At 43.6% G+C, this 15,706-nt stretch overlaps 1 protein-coding gene across 1 annotated transcript in view; it reads right to left on the bottom strand.

Moving 5' to 3' along the window:
• Positions 1-9,877: 9,877 nt before the first annotated feature.
• The window catches only part of LOC143765207 (protein-glutamine gamma-glutamyltransferase 5-like), a 70,748-nt gene continuing 64,919 nt past the window's right edge, over positions 9,878-15,706 (bottom strand). The window contains exons 11-13 of the mRNA XM_077251646.1: positions 12,904-13,064; positions 11,922-12,055; positions 9,878-10,425 (exon numbers count right to left, since the gene is read on the bottom strand). Coding sequence (XP_077107761.1) covers positions 10,278-10,425; positions 11,922-12,055; positions 12,904-13,064 — 443 coding nt within the window. The 3' untranslated portion in view covers positions 9,878-10,277. The remainder of the gene's footprint in view (positions 10,426-11,921; positions 12,056-12,903; positions 13,065-15,706) is intronic.

Genomic DNA, 15,706 nt, shown 5'->3' with positions numbered 1-15,706 from the left:
ACTCCTCTTCAGTCTCACCTCTCTGTACCTCACATACCTGCTCTTACCTGTGAGTTACCTGCTGCAGGTCCAAACACTGCCCTGGAGTGGCACCTGGTGGCTATCCTGTTGCCAAGTCTATCCTCACCATCAGAGTCACTAGTGAAGACCAGGTAGCCATTTAGTCACGCCCCTCCAGGGTAAGCTTGGCCAATGGCTGTTACGCCGCCACCGCCACCCGCTTCCTCCTGCTATACTTACCTGTCCTCAGCGTCCCGGCGCAGCTCTGCTGCTGCGGCGTCCCTCCTCCAGCGCTCGCTCCCGGCGTCAGCTGATCGTCGGGTGCGCGCACACGCCGGCTTTCGTTCTGCACGTGCGCACCTCTAGTCTCCTTCTTACGCTGTCTGCCCTGTCCACTATATGATCTTGGAGGACCCTCTCCACCCGGAAGTAAGCTCAAGCGCTACTATTTCTTCCTGTCTGCTCCTTGCCTCTGTGCCTGATGATCACTTGTGCTTCGCAAGTGCTCCTGGTCGCACGTACTCTCTGTGCATCTTTTTGTGCTCTGATCTTGTGCTCTGTTATTTGTTTCTTCCCACAGTTCCTGCGTCAGTCCTTGGCCTCGGCTCCTGAAGTTCCAGTCTCGTCGCTGTTCTTGTGTCTCCAGCTCTCCTTGTGTCTCTAGCGGTACCGTGTTCCTTCTAGTTCCCCGTCTCCCTGTGGTCCTCCTGTGTCCTTCCCTCTACCCCCGGGTCCTGGCTCTCTTCTCCAGTCCTTCTTCTCGTTTTCCGTTTTTCTCTTCCTCCTTGGTCCTCCAGCTTCCGTGATGATAGTCCCTCACGCTCCTGCCCCTAACACTCCCTGTATAGGGGGTGGTCCACCTGGTCAGCTCGTCCGGTCTCAGAGGGTCCACCTATTTTTCCTGAGATTTCTCACAGTATCATCAGGCCATGGACCCCGCTGTTGTTTCGGCCACCCAGAAGGAATTACTTTTTCTGTGTGAAAATCAGACCAGGATCATGTCTTTGCTTAAGAACATGGAGTCTCATTTAGCAGCCTTACAGTCGTCCGATCCTGGTAACACCACACAGCTGGCCGCCCTTCAGCAGGAGCTTGGTCAACAACGGGATACTCAGTCCCATATCTTGAATTTTATGGCCTCTGTGGATGATCGGCTTCGCTCTCTCCAAAATGTCGCCTCTGCTCCTGTCCAGGCCTCTGCTCCCCAACCGTCGCCCCGTTTAGCCAGGCCTCCTCGGTATGGAGGGGAACCTAAACTATGCCACAGATTTCTTAATCAGCGTCAACTGCACTTTGAATTATCTCCGCTACTCTATCCCACCGACCGTGCTAAAATAGCTTTTATTGTTTCTCATTTGGAGGGTGAGGAGCTGGCATGGGTTAATCCCCTCTGGGAACGAGTTGATCCGTTAGTCACTCAACTCGCACCGTTCCTTGATACCTTTCGTAAAGTCTTTGACAAACCTGGTCGCCTGTTCTCTACTACTGAGTCTCTTTTCAACCTTCTTTAGGGTCCTCTTTCTGTAGCCCAGTACGCCATCCATTTTCGAACTCTGTCCTCTGACCTAGGTTGGAACAATGAGGCTTTGGTTGGTGCATTCTGGCGTGGTTTGTCCTCTCGGATTAAGGATGAGTTGGCAGGATGAGATACTCCCACCTCCCTGGATGATCTAATCTCTTTGGCTATACGCATTGATTTGTGTTTTCAGGAGCGTTCTCGCGAGCTTGTCAGAGAGAAGAAACCCCTCCGTCTGTCTACATCTTCTCGAGGGTCTTCTCTTCCTCTAGTCACTTCAGCTGCTTCCACTTCCTCTCCTGAACCCATGCAGGTAGATCGCCTCAAGCCTGCCGAGCAACATCGCAAGGAGAGACTCGCACAGGGTCTTTGTTTTTATTGCGGCAGTGCCTCTCATCTCCTACGTTCCTGTCCTCTGAAGCCGGGAAACGCCTCCGCCTAAGACAGGTAAGAGAGGTCTCCCTAGGCAGCTTTGATTCCTCTCCCCCCCGATTCTGTCCGTTATTTTACATTTGGGTTCCCGTCGTTTTTCTCTTGATTCTATGTTGATTCTGGTGCTGCAGGTAAGTTTGTTCAACTTGAGGTAGTAAATAGACTTGGGATACCTGTAAGACCTTTGGAGACTCCTAGACATATAGCTTCTGTTGATGGTCATCTTTTGCGGGAGACCGTCAATTTGGTTACGGAGGAGGTTGAACTTCAGATCGGAGCCCTACACAGTGAGAAATTGTTTTTGGGGGTTTTACCGTCTCTGTCTCATTCTTTTCTTTTAGGGCTTCCCTGGTTAAGAACTCATGAGCCCACTCTGGATTGGCGCTCGGGGGATATTTTACGTTGGGGTCAGTCTTGTCAGAATAGATGCCTACTCTCCGTCACGCCAACTGGTTCCTCTCGAGCCTCTCGGGAATCTGTGCATATCCCTTCGGCCTATCACTCTTTTTCGGATGTGTTTAACAAGAAAGAGGCGGAGATCCTACCACCGCATCGCTCTTATGACTGTCCAATTGATCTGGTTCCTGGTTCTACTCCTCCTAGAGGCCGTATTTATCCTCTATCGCCTGCTGAGACTCAAGCCATGTCTGATTACGTCCAAGAAAATCTGGCCAGAGGCTTCATTCGGAAGTCTTTTTCACCTGCTGGAGCTGGCTTTTTCTTCGTAAAGAAGAAAGATGGGTCCCTTCGGCCATGCATAGACTACCGGGGCCTCAATGCCATCACGATTAAGAACAAGTACCCACTCCCTCTTATTCCCGAACTTTTTGATCGTCTGCGAGGAGCACGCATCTTCACCAAGTTGGACCTCCGAGGGGCCTATAATTTGGTCTGTATCCGTTCAGGTGACGAGTGGAAGACTGCGTTTAACACCAGGGATGGTCATTACGAGTACCTAGTCATGCCCTTCGGGTTATGCAACGCACCCGCAGTCTTCCAGGAACTGGTAAATGACTTTTTCGGGATCTTCTTTACACCTGTGTGGTAGTGTACTTGGACGATATTCTCGTTTTTTCTCCAGATCTGCCTTCCCATAGGAGAGATGTTCGGCAAGTGCTTCAGCGTTTGAGAGAGAACCGGCTTTACGCAAAACTGGAGAAATGCGTTTTTGAACAATCATCTCTACCTTTTTTGGGTTTCATTATTTCCGATGCTGGTCTGTGCATGGATCCAGGAAAGGTTTCTGCTGTTCTCAACTGGCCACGTCCGCTTGTTGTTAAAGCAATTCAGCGATTTCTTGCATTTGCCAACTTCTATCGGCAGTTTATCCCTCACTTTTCCTCTCTGTCGGCTCCCATCTCCTCCATGATTTGTAGGGGTGCTGTTATGAGCTGGTGGTTTAGGAGCAACATGGGACGAGCTCTGGAGGAGGTGGTACCTGTACTAACCGCAGTTCCTGAGCTAAACACAACACTAGAAGTAGCCGTGGGATGTTCCTGTCACTCCCTAGACACCTCGTCACAGCCGGAGGACTAACTACCCCTAAAGATGGAAACAGGAAGAAAGCTATCTTGCCTCAGAGAAAATTCCCAAAGGATAGGCAGCCCCCCACAAATATTGACTGTGAGTGGAGAGGGAAATGACATACGCAGAATGAAACCAGGATGTAGCAAAGGAGGCCACTCTAGCTAGATAGATAGAACAGGACAGAATACTGTGCGGTCAGTATTAAAAACTAGAAAAATCTACCACAGAGTTTACAAAAATCTCCACACCTGACTAAAGGTGTGGAGGGTAAATCTGCTTCCCAGAGCTTCCAGCTTAACTGAATAAATCCATAGTGACAAGCTGGACAAGAAAAAACATAGAATGTGCTGAACGATTAAGTCCACAATATGTGGACAGCAAAAGAACAAGCAAGGACTTATCTTTGCTGAACTGGTCAGAATATCAGGGAAATCCAAGCAGAGATGTGAATCCAACCAGGAACCATTGACAATTGGCACTGGCTGAAGGATAGAGCCAGGCTATATAGCCGAGCCAGAATAGACGATCAGTGGAAGCAGCTGCTGACTGCTAAATCCAAGGAGCAGCCGTACCACTTAAAACCACCGGAGGGAGCCCAAGAGCAGAACTCACAAAAGTGCCACTTACAACCACCGGAGGGAGCCCAAGAGCGGAATTCACAACAGGGTGCCAACCATCACCAATGGACTTCTGAGGCCAAGGAGGCCTGTCATTCTCTTAAACAAGCCTTTGCATCTGCGCCAATACTTCAATGTCTTGTAGCCAGCAAACCTTTCGTCCTAGAGGTCGATGCCTCTGCTGTCGGTGCTGGAGCCGTACTCTCCCAAAGGTCTTCTTCTGGTCGTCTTCTGCCCTGTGGTTTTTTTTCCAAGACCTTCTCTTCTTCCGAGAAGAATTATTCCATCGGAGATAAAGAACTATTGGCTAACAGATTGGCACTGGAGGAATGGCGGTATCTGCTAGAGGGAGCCTTACATCGTTTTGTGATTTACACGGATCACAAGAATCTGGCTTACATCCATTCTGCACATAGACTGAATCCACGACAGGCCAGGTGGGCCTTGTTCTTCCTCAGGTTCGATTTTGAGCTTCGTTTCCTGCCTGGAAGTAAAAACTACAAAGCTGACGCTTTGTCTAGGTCATTTCAGTTGGTGGATATTGAGGAGGGGCCTGCACACATCATTGATCCTGCCAGAGTTATCACAGTTGCTCCGGTCTCTTTCTCTTCTTTGCCTCCGGGTAAAACCTTCGTCGCGGAGAACAGAAGACGTGTCTTACTTTGGGGCCATGCCTCCAAATTAGCCGGGCATGTCGGGTTCAAAAAGACCTTTCGTTTGATCTCCCACTATTACTGGTGCTCTACTCTGTCTAAAGATGTCTGAAGTTTCGTCGCCTCCTGCCCTTCCTGTGCCAGGAATAAAATTCCCAGGTGATTACCTTCTGGTCGTCTCCATCCTCTACCGGTGCCTTTTTCTCCGTGGCAACATTTGTCTATGGATTTCATTACTAACTTGCCTCGTTCCTCTGGCTGCTCCGTTATTTTTGTGGTCATGGACCGTTTTTCTAAAATGGCCCATTTTATCGCCCTTCCTGGTTTACCTTCTGCACCTGAATTGGCGAAGGTTTTTGTTCATCATGTTTTTCGTGTTCATGGACTTCCCCAAAATATTGTTTCTGATCATGGAGCCCAGTTCATCGCTCGATTCTGGAGATCCCTCTGTAAGTCTATGAACATCTCGCTTGATTTCTCTTCAGCTTACCATCTTCAAACCAACAGCCAAGTGGAACACACTAATCAGACGTTAGTAACTTATCTTCGTCATTTCACTAATGCCCATCAAAATGACTGGTTTGATTTGTTACCCTGGGCCGAATTTTCCTACAACAACCATCCCAGCGAAGCGTCCAGCAAATCTCCATTTTTGATGAAAAGACATGCCAATAAAAGACGTCTTGATTCCCCTATTTTCCATCCCGGGGATAAGGTCTGGGTATCCTCTAAGTTTATTCGTCTTAAGGTTCCTTCTCATAAGCTGGGGCCCCATTATATCGGTCCGTTCGAGGTTTTGACTCGCATTAATGATGTTGCTTATAAGCTTAAGTTACCCGCCTCTCTTCCTATTTCTAATTCTTTTCATGTTTCTCTCCTTAAGCCGGCAGTGTTTAATCACTTTCATGCCTCTTCCCTTTGTTCTCCATCGCCTGTTTCGGCTGATGATGTCTTTGAGGTTAGGGATATCCTTGCTATGAAAAAATTCAGGGGAAAGACTTTATTCTTGGTTGACTGGAAGGGTTTTGGTCCTGAGGAGAGGTCCTGGGAGCCTCGGGAGAACATTCTGGCTCCTCAAATTTTGTCTAGGTTTCTTTCTAAATTAAGAAAGAGGGGGAGTAAAGACGGGGGGAACTGTTACCACCCGCTTCCTCCTGCTATACTTACCTGTCCTCGGCGTCCCGGCGCAGCTCTGCTGCTGTGACGTCCCTCCTCCAGCGCTCGCTCCCGGTGTCAGCTGATCGTCGGGTGTGCGCACACGCCGGCTTTCGTTCTGCGCGTGCGCACCTCTAGTCTCCTTCTTACGCTGTCTGCCCTGTCCACTCTATGATCTTGGAGGACCCTCTCCACCCGGAAGTAAGCTCAAGCGCTACTATTTCTTACTGTCTGCTCCTTGCCTCTGTGCCTGATGATCACTTGTGCTTCGCAAGTGCTCCTGGTCGCACCTACTCTCTGTGCATCTTTTTGTGCTCTGATCTTGTGCTCTGTTATTTGTTTCGTCCCGCAGTTCCTGCGTCAGTCCTTGGCCTCGGCTCCTGAAGTTCCAGTCTCGTCGCTGTTCCTGTGTCTCCAGCTCTCCTTTTGTCTCTAGCGGTACCATGTTCCTTCTAGTTCTCCGTCTCCCTGCGGTCCTCCTGTGTCCTTCCCTCTACCCCCATGTCCTGGCTCTCTTCTCCAGTCCTTCTTCTCGTTTTCCGTTTTTCTCTTCCTCCTTGGTCCTCCAGCTTCCGTGACGATAGTCCCTCATGCTCCTGCCCCTAACACTCCCTGTACAGGGGGTGGTCCACCTGGTCAGCTCGTCCGTGAGGGGATCGTCGTCACGGTTTCAGAGGGTCCACCTATTTTTCCTGAGATTTATCACAATGGCCCAGTTGGTCCACACTCACCAGCATTACAGTGAGACGTTAAATATTTTAATTAGGATTAGTGATTACCAGGGAGAGAGACTGAAGAATATGTTAGGAAATAGGGTCATGTTGGAGGGAGGGAAGAAGCGAGGAGCTTGGTAGCTTCTTCTTCTGTGACAGGTACAGTGTTGGAAAGAGAACTTGAGGTATGGGATGAAAGTGAATTCAAGCTGTGAGGGGATTGCGAACATGTCCTGACAGATATGGTTGATTTTTTCTTGTAAGTAAGTGGACAGATCATAAACGCTGAGGTTGGTGATGGTGAAACGTTTCGAAGAGTTGGGTGGAAAGTTTTGAAGAGTTGTTCTGGATTGTCAGATAGTGATGTGATGAGGGTGGCGAAGTAGGCTTGTTTGGTCTAAAGAAGAAAAGACGGTTATGCTCATAGAGCGGGAGAGAGAACTTATCGATGCACTAAGCAGAGCCAGGAAAAAGCCCCCCCCCACACCTTGCAAAATGAAAATAACAGATGCTCATTTCCTTCACTGATGCTGTTCCAGCTATGTCATTGCCTCGTCTTCCAGAGCTTGGGTGACATTGTTATGACATATGAGCCATGCAGCCATTTAGCGTTCACTATTAGGCTACTTTGCAGTCACTTCCCTGAGAAAGACCTCTGACAAGTGGAAGTAATGAGAGAGCAGAGCAGCAGCCAATTAATGTCTGCTAGTTGGCTGCAAGGCTCATTTTGCATAGCAATGTCACACAAAACCCGAGAGACCGGGAGCCGATATCGCTGGAACAGCACCAGTGCAGGAGGCGAGTATTCATTATTTATATTTTACGATGAAAGTATGTTATTTAAAATGGGATGACTCAGGTAGTGAACAATTGCTTTAAGTTCGGTTTACAGTTTGTAATCTGCAGTGTTAAATGATCACCACCAGTTGGTGCATAGTTGGCAATCAACAGTTGTTTCAAGGGCTTGTTTCGTGACAACCCGAGGATAGCTTGTAAGTTCTTTTAACCAGACAACCCCTTTAATAGCGTATTTAAAGACACAGATGCATAATAATATGCACACAGAGCATATTAAATTGTTCTGTGCACACAGACTGCTATTAAACTTGGAAGCACAGGTTTTGTTTTCACAGGACGAAATGCTGCCGAAAATTATCATCTATTGGGCAAAGCACTTGATGAACAAATGTTTTGTCTCTGTGGTTTGTTATAAAAAAATATAAGTTTTTGAAAGCACTAACTGTTCATTGCTGAGACCATGGTAGAATCATGATAATAGGTCTGGACTGAATGCTACATGTGCACATAATAGATAAGATACTGAACACTTACTGTATGTTAGCCCTCACATAGCAACTCCTGCAGTTCGTCTGTAGTACTTTTTAAATTTCTAAGGAGCCACTTCATTCACAGCACTATGCAGTACGGTGCCAATATTAAAAAATTGGACAAAATCTGAGCCTGAAATTTATAGGCCGGTAAGTTTAACTTTATACATAAAATTAGAGTAATGGGACTGAGGATAAATATGTGTAACTAAGTTAACAACTGGCTCTGTGATGGGAAACAGAGGGTGGTTGTTAATGGAACACCCTCAAATTGGGTCACAGTTGACAATTGGGCACATCAGGGGTCAGTAATGGGTCCTCTTTTAATGTATTTATTAATGACCTTGTAGAGGCTATACAGAGTAGACTTTCAATATTTGCAGATAATACTAAACTCTGCAGGGTAACACAGAGCAGGACAATTTAATGTTACAGATGGACTTATGTGAGCTGGAGGCTTTGGCTGACAAATAGCAATTGAACTTTAATGTAGATAAATGTAAGGCTTGGGCAGAGGAAATAAAATGTATAAATATGTTTCAAATGGTAAAACAATAAATAAAACTATCAATGAAAAAGACTTTGGTATATGGGTCAAGAACAAACTAAACTTTAGTGATCAGTGCCAGGCAGCTGCTGTCAAGGCAAATCAAATTGTGGGATGCATTAAAAGAGGCAGAGATGCTCAAGAAAAGAAGATAGATTTGCCTCTATTCAAGTCACTAGAGCAGCCACACTAATAATATTGTGTATAATTTTGGTCTCCAGTGTATAAGAGAACATAACTGTGCTTGAGCAGGTGCAAAGCAGAGCAACTAAGGTTATTAAGAGAGGGGGGCTGCAATAGCAACACAGGTTAATCAGTTTTCAAAAACAATGATCTTATTACAATGTATATCTATATGAAGGGACGGTACAAAGATCTTTCTTATGATCTTTTTACCCTTAGACCTGCCATGGTGACAAGGGGGCATCCTCTATGTCTAGAGGACCAAAGGTTTAATCATTCATTATAGGAGCAGTGACCTCTCTGCCACATGATGTAATGATTGATTCACTGCAAAAGTACAAGGAGGGCCTGACTGCTTTTCTTGAAAAATATTATATTACAGATTATGGGTACTAGATTGTGTGATGGGACATTGATCCAGGGAACTGGTGTGATTGCTATATGTAGAGTTATAAAGGAATTTTTCCCTTAATATGGAGCTATTAGCATCTACCTCTTGGGGATTTTGCCTTTCTCTGGAACAACATGTTAGGCTACAGATTGAACGTATGTCTAGCTTCAACCTCAAAAACTATGAAGCTAACTATGAAAAAAATGACAGAAGAGACACCTAAAAAGACACTTCAGGAAGAATACCTTTGGTGTCTCCTTGAAGCATCTCTTGCTTGAAAAACTCAATGGGTACGTTGGCATCTAAAAGACATCATGTGCACACCCCCTTAGGCCATGTTCTCAAGTAGCGTAAATATTGCAGTTTTTCTGCTGCGTTTTTTGTGCAGAAAATCTGCATTTAACTGTGCAAGCAAAGTAGATGTGAAATCATGAAGATCTAAAATTCAATACCTCCCAGTAGATGGGCTTTCAGTTTGGCAGCAGGGCAGCTTTTGAACACTTAACCTGCTGATTAACCCCACATCTGCAGGTTAATAGTGTCTGGGGACATGACAGCTTCCCTTTACGTTCCCGTGGTATGAAGATTTCAGGTGTTCTTCTGGCCATCTTTCTCAAGATCCTGACATCTTATCTTCACAAATTATGGAGATTATCTTGTCATTGTTAGAGGTTCTTCTCACCAGGAAGACTTGTGATTATAGCCAGATCATAGGACAATAGCATGTCAAATTGCTCTTTGCTATATCAGATCCTATTGAGTCATGACCAGTGAATGCAAAGTGCATATGCAGACATTAAATATTTCAGTTATGCTTTTTTATTCCACATATTTTTATTTATCTAATTTAAATTTCATTATTACAATTATTACATCCGTGCAGTAAAAACATGACAACTAAGCCCTGCATAAAGTCCATTTTATATTAAGATAGAAAAATCTAAACATTTGTTCATGAATGATCTCATCTGAGTGGCTTTAGATATAAAAAGTGACAGATGACATTTCATTCGTTCATTGGTGCTTCATTAGGAAATTGGTGCAAATTTTGTCTCACGTGCCATCCAAACATCCCCATCAGTGCATTGAGGGATGATCAATAGGGCTTCTCCCACAGTCTTCATTGCCACTTTCGCTGAACAAGTGATTGCTCAAACTTCCATGTCAGTGATACCAGCTAAGTCCAATCCTCACACCAGGTTATGATGAGGGACATCAGTTGTTAACTACAATGGTCCTGTAGCCTTTGATAACTTGGAACTTGTTGCTGCTGAAGTTCACTTGAAGTTGTTTCAGGCCGATTTTGTATGGAACCAACTCAAACTCCAGGATCGATCTTTCATTCGCCTTCATGGTGCCAACACTAAAAAGATAGGAGAATTAGGCTTTGCTATTATCGAGCGATTACAATATGGAAAGTAAAATACAGGGTGGGCCATTTACATGGATACACCACATTATGGGTGTCAGGTCCGAGTATTCCTACATGATCAGTTTCCTGGAAAGTGGATTGGTTGTCATGGGCCAGTTGAATGGCCACCAAGGGCTCCCGATCTGACCCCCTTAGGATTTTATCTTTGGGGTCATCTGAAGGCAATTATCTATGCTGTGAAGATAGAGATGTGCAGCATCTCAAACAACAGATACTGGAAGCCTGTGCTAGCATTTCTTCTGTGTTGCTATCAGTGTGTCAAGAGTGGGAGAAGAGGGTTGCATTGACAATCCAACACAATGGGCAGCACTTTGAACACATTTTTTAAGTGGTCATAAACTTGTAAATAACTCATGAAATAATAAAGTTACACTAAAACCAAAGCACATGATTGTTTTTCTTGTGAAATTCTAAACACGTTTGATGTGTCACATGACCCTCTTCCCATTGGAAAAAATAAAGTTGGATCCAAAATGGCCGACTTCAAAATAGCCGCCATGGTCACCACCCATCTCAAAAAGCTTCACCCCTCCCATACACTAATGTGCCACAAAAAGGAAGTTGATATCACCAACCATTCCCATTTTATTTACGTGTATCCATATAAATGGCCCACCCTGTACAAATATGGAATAACATGGAAGGTCAACTCCAATCATTTCAGGTTGCTTGTTTTCATTGCTTATTAAGCTTCAATATTGCGCATTTTACCTTTCTCCAGATATCATGGTCGCACAGATCCATGTTGTATGACTGTATAAAGACAGTTATGGGCCAATAAAATAATTTCTTAGGTGTCTGACTATTTTTAAAAGTGTCATAGCAATGCCAAAACAGTGGCACAAGCAATCCATACAGTTCAATTATACAGTGTGGTAGAGGCACTATATGTTTGCATGCAGGCTTTTAGCACATGGCATTCCTATGTATTTGGGGTCTTAAGATTAAGACATTTGACATTAAAAAGAGTTTAAACTTAGCTTGGTCTCCCTGGATCATCACATTCTTATCTGCTTAAAGTAATACAACTCCTGTATCAGGGCCAGTTTCAGACTATGCTACACACACAGTATGGATTTTGTGACTTTTCAATACCAAAATTCACAATTCCTTTTAAAAGGTCACAAAAAAGTGCCAAATTGAAAACCCCAGAAATCTTAGTCCAGGGGAGAAAATGGAGTGAGATATGTCCCAAAAATTGGTAAAATTTGCATCCATGAATTTGTCTAAAACATTAAGACAAACAAAGTTATTAAGGAAAAAAATATAAAAAGAAATACAACTTAACAAAGTGGCACAAAATGTACAGAGAATAAGGCGCAAAGACAAAGGCCACTAAAAAGGAGCAGATTATTCCAGAAAAGTGGAGAAACAGCAATGTTGATTCGGGGCATACGTATTCATTTTTTTAGTCTTTGTTCACTTACAGTATTTTCATCTGCTTCTGTAGAAGTCCACTGCCCTCAATCACCAGCAGGCAGTTGCTTACATCTTCAGAAAGCGGATTGGAGAATGTGAGTTGTACTCTGCATGGTTGGTTTACTCTTGCAGATCCCAAAGGCTGCCGAACATGGAAGAAAGAAGGTTATAGTAATAACTTATAGTAACACCCTGCCCAACCATTATACTATATACAGCTCTGGCAAAAATTAAGAGACCACTGCAAATGTTCAGTTTGTCTGATTTTTCTCTTTATAGGTATAATTTTGAGTAAAATGAAATTGTTCTTTTATTCTATAAACTTCTGACAACATGTCTCCGAATTTCCAAGCAATACATTTTCTATTTTTTTCTGAAAAGGAGAAGTGGTCAAAATTAAAAAACAACACATAGTGCTTTCAGACCTCAAATAATGCAAAGGAAACAAGTTCATAATCATTTAGAAACAACAATACTAATGTTTTAACTCAGGAAGAGTTCAGAAATCAGTATTTTGTGGAATAACCATGATTTATAATCTCAGCTTTCATGCGTCTTGGCATCCTTTCCACCAGTCTTTCACACTGCTTCTGGGGCAAAAGTTTAAGCAGTTCTTCATTGTTTGATGGCTTGTGACTATCCATCATCCTCTTGATTACATTCCAGAGGTTTTCAATGGGGTTCAGGTCTGGAGATTAGGCTGCCCATGGCAGGGTTTTGATGTGGTGGTCTCTTAATTTTTACCAGAGTTGTATTTGATAAATGAACTGTATACACACACTTTCTTATATTACTGTTATATCGTTAGCAGCCTGTAATAGAAAAATGATGCAGTGCTGAAAATGAATTGCATTTGAAATGTTTGTTGATTCTTCAAGATCTTTTCCACCGAATGGATCATATGGACGTTACTACACATACTGTTGTATACACCGGACACATGCACGGTTTACAGACTACAGATCGTAACTTCTAATGTAGATTTCTTACTTTCATGATGATCTGTGGCATTGCTAGGTTGATGTCTTTTGCCACTAGAACTTTCTCCCAGGTAATATTCTGTTCTCCTACTGCAGCCACTCTTATCAAGTTGTCATCTTCTAGGTGCTTTCCATACTGTGAATATGGAATTTGTATCAGGAGCCATTTTTCTGGGGAAGGTATAGACCGAGCCATTAATATTAGTTCAGACATATTACAAATTATTAGAATTTATTTTTTAGCATGATTTTGTGCACATTCTTGCGCCTTGTTCTTAGAGGGTAGGCTTGGTGGGATGGGACACACACCAATTGTTATCTGTTCTCTTGAAATCAGGGTTAGGTTGGAATGGGCAAGGAGAAAATGGGGAATATTAAACATTAGGAGTTCTGAACTATCATGACATTGATTACCCTTTTTTGGATTGGTCATCAATATCAAATTGGTGGGAGGGAGGGCAAAATCACTTAATCAAGTCCAGCAGCATATGGATGGGGACCCTGCGATGGAGTAGAACTCTATCACGTGGCTTTGTGGCCGCTCCTGAGCACTACAGAACAGCTTCATTCATTTGAATAAGGACTATGCCTGCAGTACCAGAGAGCAGCTACTTAAAGGGACACTGTCACCTGAATTTGGAGGGAACAATTTTCAGCCATAGGGGCGGGGTTTTTGGGTGTTTGATTCACCCTTTCCTTACCCGCTGGCTGCATGCTGGCTGCAATAGTGGATTGAAGTTAATTCTCTGTCCTCCATAGTACACGCCTGAGTAAGGCAAGATTGCCTTGTGCAGGCATGTACTATGGAGGACAGAGAATGAACTTCAATCCAATATTGCAGCCAGCATGAAGCCAGCGGGTAAGGAAAGGGTGAATCAAACAGCCGAAAACCCCGCCCCTATGGCTGAAAATTGTTCCCTCCAAATTCAGGTGACAGTGTCCCTTTAACAGTGTGATGGAACGGCTGTGTTTCATTCTGTCACACTTTTCACATTCGCCTGCTGATAGGTGCTGATGATTGTTTGGGGTGCTTGATATTGGACTCCCACTGATCTCATATTGATAAATATCCTAGTGATATCCTATGGATAGATCATCAATATCAGTGTTGTAGAAAACTCTTTTAATAAGGATTTCAAAAATTGGAGCCAGGCCAGAATATAGATGAAACATTGTCACCGTGACAGCTATCATTCAGAACTTCGGGACCCTTGGTCTGTCACCAGATTTCACAATCTAAACTGCATACATAATTAATTAGATCATTAGACCTGATGAGGCTACCTTTTCTTGACAAGCCGTGGCATAATGACTATGTAATCCTTTATGAAAATGTATCTCAAGCTTCATTAACCCAGTCTGATTGACAACTCCTCAGTGTACCTCCTGCTGTCAAAATCTCACACTGCTCAGTACAAGTCGCAACTGTTAATCAGACTGTGTGGGCGCAGACTGAATGCACTTTCACTCATCTGTTCTCTATTCATTACCTGGATTCATAAATTGCTTGTTTTAATACCAGGATTATACAGCCATCCTGACATGGATTCTAAAAGTAAGTCCACCAGCCTTATCCGGTCTAAAAAATGTATCTAACAATGTATGTGATTTTCTATTGTGAATTCTGGCAACAGATCCGCTTCAACTGTTTGCTTATATAGTCTCATCATTTCACATCTTGTGGTTTGCACTCTACTGTACATTTACTGTGTCCTGTTAGATTATGTATGCCTTATGACAATCATATGATTTAGTGCTAGTCTAATCTTTGCTATATTCAGCATGTCTTTTGGATGAGAATAACTATTTTAAAGCACATCTCAATCATAATAAAAACCATACATGTGTTAATAAATATTATTTTACTACAACCTTGTTTTTTTTTTAAATATATAGTCCCAGATTTTTATCATGAATTTTTAAAATTTGAATTCCAAGTTAAGGAAGATTTGCTCCACCCCTCTGTTTTTGAAAACTCCCCAAACTTCATAGAAATGCAGTTGAAAGTAGATGAAATTAGAAGACTTTTCTCAAACATTTCAGATGATTTTCTTCAGTATTACAGGTATGATTTATTTGGGAGATACCCATGGTGAGTGGGGAGCTGATTCTATACAGTATCTGAATTTTAGAGCTTTATGCCCAGATCTGTAAAGATTTAATTATTGTACATTCTTTTGTCTCTATAATTGGAGAGCTTGTTCGTCTATTTTACTCAAAAAATCGGCAAAGGTGAAGTACAAATATGATGATTTCCTCAGTGTATTACAATAAGCAGTGAATCAATGAAATGCAAATCACACAAAATGTTTTCAATTATCTCTATGAGCTTGAATTTTTCTCAGCCATTTAATAGGATGTCCCTGTCTATTATACAGACCAGATAAGGAAGTCTTACACATTTGTCAAACTAGTGAGACAGTGGAGAGACCCACTTCTGCTTACTTTTAGAGGATCGGAACTTTAATTACTAAATTAAAGGGAACCTGCCACCCCCCCAGGCGTTTGTAACTAAAAGAGCCACCTTGTGCAGCACTAATGCTGCATTCTGACAAGGTGGCTCTTTTAGTTATGATGCCTGCACACGCTGAAATAAACGTTTATAAAATGTGCCCCCTCATACCCTGAAACCGTCCTGGAGGCGGGTGTTTCCTTCCTAATCAGACGCAGCACAGCCGTCACTCCGGGCCTGTGCGCGCCGGGCGCCGCCTCCTCTTGCTTCATTATTGTCCCCGACGCCTGCGCATTAAGCTTTTTTTTCGGGCATGTGCAGTTGCGCTGCCCTTCGTACTTACAGCGCAGGCGCCGGGGAC

This window comes from Ranitomeya variabilis, chromosome 4 (genome assembly GCF_051348905.1).
Source record: "Ranitomeya variabilis isolate aRanVar5 chromosome 4, aRanVar5.hap1, whole genome shotgun sequence".
Lineage (NCBI taxonomy): Eukaryota > Metazoa > Chordata > Amphibia > Anura > Dendrobatidae > Ranitomeya > Ranitomeya variabilis.
This window is presented reverse-complemented; position numbering and strand designations above follow the sequence as displayed.